At 30.6% G+C, this 6,528-nt stretch overlaps 1 protein-coding gene across 2 annotated transcripts in view; it reads right to left on the bottom strand.

Moving 5' to 3' along the window:
* ubr1 (ubiquitin protein ligase E3 component n-recognin 1) overlaps positions 1 to 6,528 on the bottom strand; it is a 34,514-nt gene continuing 27,986 nt past the window's right edge. For both annotated transcript variants that reach the window (XM_058749074.1, XM_058749075.1), the window contains exons 43-47: positions 5,489 to 5,545; positions 5,314 to 5,391; positions 5,038 to 5,208; positions 4,557 to 4,658; positions 1 to 1,441 (exon numbers count right to left, since the gene is read on the bottom strand). In XM_058749074.1, the coding sequence (XP_058605057.1) occupies positions 1,300 to 1,441; positions 4,557 to 4,658; positions 5,038 to 5,208; positions 5,314 to 5,391; positions 5,489 to 5,545 (550 nt within the window). In that variant the 3' untranslated portion in view covers positions 1 to 1,299. The remainder of the gene's footprint in view (positions 1,442 to 4,556; positions 4,659 to 5,037; positions 5,209 to 5,313; positions 5,392 to 5,488; positions 5,546 to 6,528) is intronic.

The raw sequence follows: 6,528 nt of genomic DNA, 5'->3' as shown, positions 1-6,528 counted from the left end.
TGAGGTGAAAGAGATCCATCAGAATAGTGATATCACTCAGTAGTTTATTTCATGTACATAAGATGTTTAAAGCCAAGTGCAAATTAAAAGGTCTTACATCTTGAACCAGATCATGAGTGGAATAAAAAAAAAAATCTGGACTTGGACTGACACTCAAGAAAAGCACTTGTGTTTGATTTAGTACATATTGACAAGTGGAGTAAACTTGAATTTACATTGTTGCATGTGATTATGTGATTGACATTTTGTTTCTTAATTTAAATCACAGCTGCATTCTTATAGCAAAATAGCATCATCTAATTATACATTATTGTTTATTTACATGTTCATGTGACATCCATAGCATGAGTGAATCTCATGAAACCTGTCAAGAATATGCCTGGGTCATATTTTACCTCAAAAACAAAAGAAATAAGAAAATTAGCTTAAATTAAATGATGCCTATTATTAGAAATATTAACATCATTTGCATCGAGATTATTTTCCACCAAATTCATTACTGTAACAAATCCCAGTGTCACTGTAAGAAAAATGTAATATTAATTTTACTATTTTTTTTATGTTCATTTGTCATCTTTTGGCCTCATGCTGATTTAATTTTTAAAAGTATATAGTAATTTTACTGTAATAATAATGATGAGAATTTTAAAATAAAACATAAAATGTTAATGAAAAACTGTATTTTTATGAAAAATATGACTTATTTAATAAGGTGTAGCATGTGACCCGGACATGTTTCTGTGAGATTCACCTGAGAACATAATTTGCAAAACAGCTTTTTACTCAAGCACTGAATATACTTTTTTTTTTTTTTTTTTGAGGGCAGCTTTACATAAAGTAGTACATAGATATATTATATTCACATGAATACATTTCTCACACAGATGAAAGAAAGAGCAAAAAGGCTGTAGCAGGGTGAAAGGACTAGCATTTCACATAGGTTAAAAAAAACAACAACAAAAAAAAAACAATCTGTTTGGGTTTTGTAGAGACACAAGCCCTGCAATAAATCTTTACACCCTGAAAACAAATGGAAAAACACCATATTGAGCAAAAAGAAAAAGCTGAAGTTCTAAAACAAGTGTAGATCTGCAACCCAAGCTAAATAAATAAAGAGCCGAGAGAACACATTCACTTCTTTAATAGCTTCTATGGGCCTGTTTAGTGTGACTACCCATAATGCACTAGCTGCTGGAAAACATGGACAGCAGTAAGTAGAGAAGTGAGGGAGTTTATTACTCCTTGAAGTCGGTGTGTCTTGATTCTCGCATTGTGAACTTCCTCTGGCCGTCTTGGAGCTCAAAGCATCTGCCACTCAAAGGGGAACATGACGTTGAGGACCTCCAGACTGCGTGCGATTTCCTCCAGGACGCAGTGCTGCTGCCACATATGAAGCAACTTGCGGTAGCGCTCTGGACACAAATGCAGCGGGTTCCCACGCCTAGCAAAGCACAAACAAATACAGCTCAGCATTACTGCTATTAAAGAATAAACTGACAATGCACATGCTTAATGATGCTACAATGTTTCCATCAGAATTATATCAGAAATGCATTGTCAGCATTTTGATCATATTTAATATCTTTATTTATGTTTTGGATGTGAATTATGTTTCCCTCACCCACCCAATCAGAGGAATGGTAATTTAAAAAAAACAGTCATCGTTGCAAGTAGATTAAAACTGAATTAGTGCTGGGCAACGATTAATCACAATTAATCGAATCCAAAATAAAAGTTTTTGTGTACGTGATATACAGTATATGTGTGTACTGTGTACATTTATTATGTATATATGTAAATACACAAACATGCACGTATATATTTAAGAAAAATGTTATGTTTATATTAAATATACTTATATATATATATATATATATATATAATACATTATATGAATATAAATATATACACACATGAAAATATATACTGTACGTGTGTCTTTATATATACACACAAAATAAATATACACAGTACACACACATATATTATAGAAACAAAAACATTTATTTTGGATGTGATTAATCGCGATTAATCGTTGCCCAGCACTAAATTTTATACAAGAAATTTCAAGAAAATTCAGTAATAAAAGGAAATTCAGTATAAAATCTATAATTGTTTCACACAGTGTTACTATAGTTAAAGCTGCAGTCCGTAACTTTTTTTGGTTAAAAATGATCCAAAATCAATATTTGAGCAAGTACATAACCAGCCAGTGTTCAAAACTATCGCCTTACTTTAGCCCAATTCACAACGTTTAGCTTATAATAATGTTTTCTAATTTGAGTGGTATAGGTAGGTTTTCGTGGGAAATTCAAGCATGGCGCTGCGTCATTACGTCACGTCTGTAAACATAAAGAAGTTGTCCCGGCTACACATACTCGCATTTGAGGATCCTGCAGGTGACGGATTTGTTTAAAGCCTTTTCTCACAGCAGCTAGAATAATTAAATGTATCATTTTGATGGAGGACTGTAATCCAGAAAGGATTATGTGTTTATGAAACACATGTGAATGAAATTAAATTATATTCCAGTTTTAAATGTGCTTCTGATTACAGATTGCCTGGGATTACACAAGATTTGTATTTTAAAGAAAACCAGTTCGAAGGGAGCATAGTTTGCTTTTTGGGTTAAAATAATTTCTTAATATGAAATTTGAATGGCATGACAATTAGATTAGACCGTACAGAAATTTAAATCTACACGTTAATACAAATTATACATACACACTATACTCATAATCACGCAATGCTGATGTTGTTAACATTAATAATTTGAGAATAAAGTATAACAATAATAATATTTTGCACGGTTTGATGTGATATGAGCTAACCGATATGAGCTTACTTGTTCAGATAGCAATATACGGTGAAAATTCTTATTTGGGTCATATATCCCAAGACATAGGCTAGAATCTGTGATTGCGAAGTACAGTAAACAGCCACACATACTCCTCAAAACATTAGATTCATCCACGCTGGAGCCGTGCCGGAGCACAACCCACGCAAGGAAGATAATTCCGTACACAGCTGCAATTCCAGGTTTTCAAACAGAGATGGCGACAAAGAGGCAAAACTTACAGACTGCAGCTTTAAGTAAAACTAAAAACAAAAACTGCTAAGCTAGACTAAAACACACAACAAAATTAAAACTTTAACTAAAATTAATATGAAAATTGAAAATATAAAAATAATAAATTCTAAATGTGAACAAAACAGTATCTCAATCTCAACTAAAATAACACTGTTTACCCACAGACTTCTCAGTAAATCAAGACATTTTTATCAATTAATGATACCATTCAAAAGATTTTTTCCTTCTTTTTTTATGGAAATGAATACTTATTTAGCAAGACCCATTAAACTGATCAAAAGTGACAGTAAAAGCCTTTATAATGAACATTCTATTCATCAAAGAATCCTGGAGAAAAAAAAAAAAGTATGAACGTTTACAAAAAAGTATTAAGCAGAAAAGCTGTTTTCAGTGTTGATAATAATAAATGTTGCTCGAATCTGAAGGATCACATAACTGGAGAAATGATGCTGAAAATTAACAAGAATAAATTACATTTTAAAATATATTGAAATACTGTATAAAATACTAGTTTTAATTGTAATTATATTTTGCAATATTACTTTTTTTACTGTATTTTTGATCAAATAAATGCAGCCTTGGTCAGCATAAAAGTCTCCAATTAACAGTAGTGTATATTTGCTTGATATGCATTAATATAACAATAATATAACAATATAATAAAATACACAATATTTAATTGCCAGTGTTGGGGGTAACACTACAAGTAATCAGAATACTTAAAAAATAAAAAATAAAAAAAATTAGTAAATAGTAAATTTAGTAAATAGTAAAGTAAATTCATTCCTTTAAAATTTACAACAAAATATACAGATAAGTAATGCAAGTTACTTTGTTTTCCCATTTATTCACTTTAAAAAAAAAAAATTTAAAAAAAAATTAATTCATCAATTTATTTATTTTATGTGTGAAAGGGCCTTCACTACCAATAATAAATAAAACTTCTGGGTTTTTTGTTATGAAACACAAATAAGCAAGTCCAGATGATAAAAAGTAACATAAAATGAACAATGTATTACTTTTCATAAAAAGTAACACAATTAGTTACTTTTTTATGGAGTAAAGGTCTTTGCACACCTAGTCCGAAATTCTCGTCCGAAATTTTAGCACGTTAAAAAATAAATACGACCTCACGTTGTGTCAATCACATTTCCACACTGCCTCCAAAACTTTCATCCATCATAAAAAATTTGGATCGGGTTCGATTTTCGCATCCGTAGCAAACATTTTGATAGGAAAGGAATGACGAATACAAAAAAACGCATACAAAAATTTTGGATTTTCGTGTGCAATGACCTTAACGCAATATTGTAGTGCATTACATTTTTAAGTGACTTTAGCCAACACTGTTAATTACTTCTTTTTTTTTTTTAAACTATATGCAGAAATGGCTTTCCAAAATGAATGAAACATCCAAACTCTATCGCAAGGAGCTGGTGTAAAAATCTACAACATTGAACTTTACCCAAGCTGAGGGTCTGTTTCTCCATAGTCGTCAAGGTAAGGTGCTGGATAGGGACTTCCCCGTGTCTTACTGGCCATCAAGATGATCTCACACTCTCGAACCCTGTTCAGAAAGACACAAACAAGATCGTTATTATCAATAGTTATTTGCATTTATTTATTTACATATTTCTTTTGTAGAATAAGATATACACTCGCCGCATCTGAAATGGCTTACTGAGTAGGTACTTCATTTGAATAAGTAATTACATCACCACCGCTAAAAGAGTATGTTCTATATAGTATAAATACAATGTATGAAGTTGTCATTGTCATGTGACCCCACTGACCGCACTAGTAGGTGATCCAGCTACTTTTTGCCTACTGTTTTATGAATACTGTGAATTCGAACATACTACTATATAGCAAGGAAGTATGTGATTTCAGATTCAGCCACAGTATAAATGCCAGAGGTTCAGCTGCTTTTCTCGTCTTCCTCTCACCTGAGAAACATTCCCACTCCAGCCCCACAAGTGGCAGCGTGAGCCGTACACGCGCCCACTTCCTCCCCGTTCAGCTGCTCCTGACAGCAGGGGCTCTGCGCACACAGCATGACCCCGCACTGAAGACACAGAGTCGGGTGCTTTCGCTCGTCATCTGATGAGTTTGGGCATCTACGGGCAAAGAGAAAAAGTCACAGAAAACATCCGATTAATCTGCACAAAATATTCAATTAATTCAATGGACATGATAGGCAATCTTTTATTAAAAGTACTTACTTAAAGTGACTAGCTTGATTGAGCAACACACTATAGTCCTCTGGAAGATCTATTAGCCTGTTTCTCTTACGAGGATACCTGAACCACAGGTGGGAAATTCCGTTAAATTATTGTTTTTAATAAAAAAGGAAGTGAGTATAAGATCAAACAGAGGAAAACTTAAGTGGCGTCTAACCTGATGATTTGCATTTCACCTTTGAGGGCTTTGGATATGGCTGTATTCTCACACCACCTGACACACAGATACACAGCAATGCATATAAATCAAAGTGAATAGATACATAAATATACTGTACAGAATTAGTAATTTAGAAATATACTGTCTTAAAGAAAACAATAAGCCATGAGAAGCCATACAATTCAGTGATTTGACCATAATAAAGGGGAGTTCTTAATAATATAAGACACAATAAATATATTAATATTAATTAAAATATATTTGCATATTTAATACTAATAAATATCTTTCTACTAATAATAAATAATTACAATTATTAATACTTGTTTATTGATTATTATAAATAAAATTATACCTTTTTTTATTTTTATTTTTTAATCCTTCTACATAAAATAAACTATGGCTTCAGCTTTTTTGTTGGTGTGAATTATGTATAATTTTACGAAATTTGAAAACTACAAATAGGTTTCCTTGATGAGAATGATCGTTATTTTTAAACAACAACAACAACAACAACATATATAATAAAAAAATTGTACTTTTAAGCTTAATTTTAAAATATTATTGTTTACTATTGTACAAACAAAACAATGTTTAAAAATAATAATAAATAATAATTATTATTAATAGTTACTATAATAGTGATAAATAAATAAAGTAAATAATACAGTACTTAATAATATAATATTAAAAAGTGTAATGTAAATAAATAAAGTATTAATAATAATTGTTTTAATATTGTTGTTATAATATAATAGTTATAAATAAATACAATAAATAATATAATATGTATATTAAATAGTATAACGTAAATAATTAAACAAAAATATTATAATAATCCTTATTATTAGTAACAACTAAACAAGAACAATTAAACAGCAGCAACAATAATATAATGACAATGATGCTGTTAGTAATAAACAACAAAACAGCAACAACAATACTGTTAATGTTTTGTTTATTATTTATTTGTTTATATATTTTGTTTATTACTACCATTATAATTATACCAGATAATCAAGTTCATTAGCAAAATT

Source organism: Onychostoma macrolepis, chromosome 17, assembly GCF_012432095.1.
Source record: "Onychostoma macrolepis isolate SWU-2019 chromosome 17, ASM1243209v1, whole genome shotgun sequence".
In the NCBI taxonomy this organism is placed as follows: domain Eukaryota; kingdom Metazoa; phylum Chordata; class Actinopteri; order Cypriniformes; family Cyprinidae; genus Onychostoma; species Onychostoma macrolepis.
Note: the sequence above shows the minus strand (reverse complement) of the source record. Positions and strands in the feature narration are given on the sequence as shown.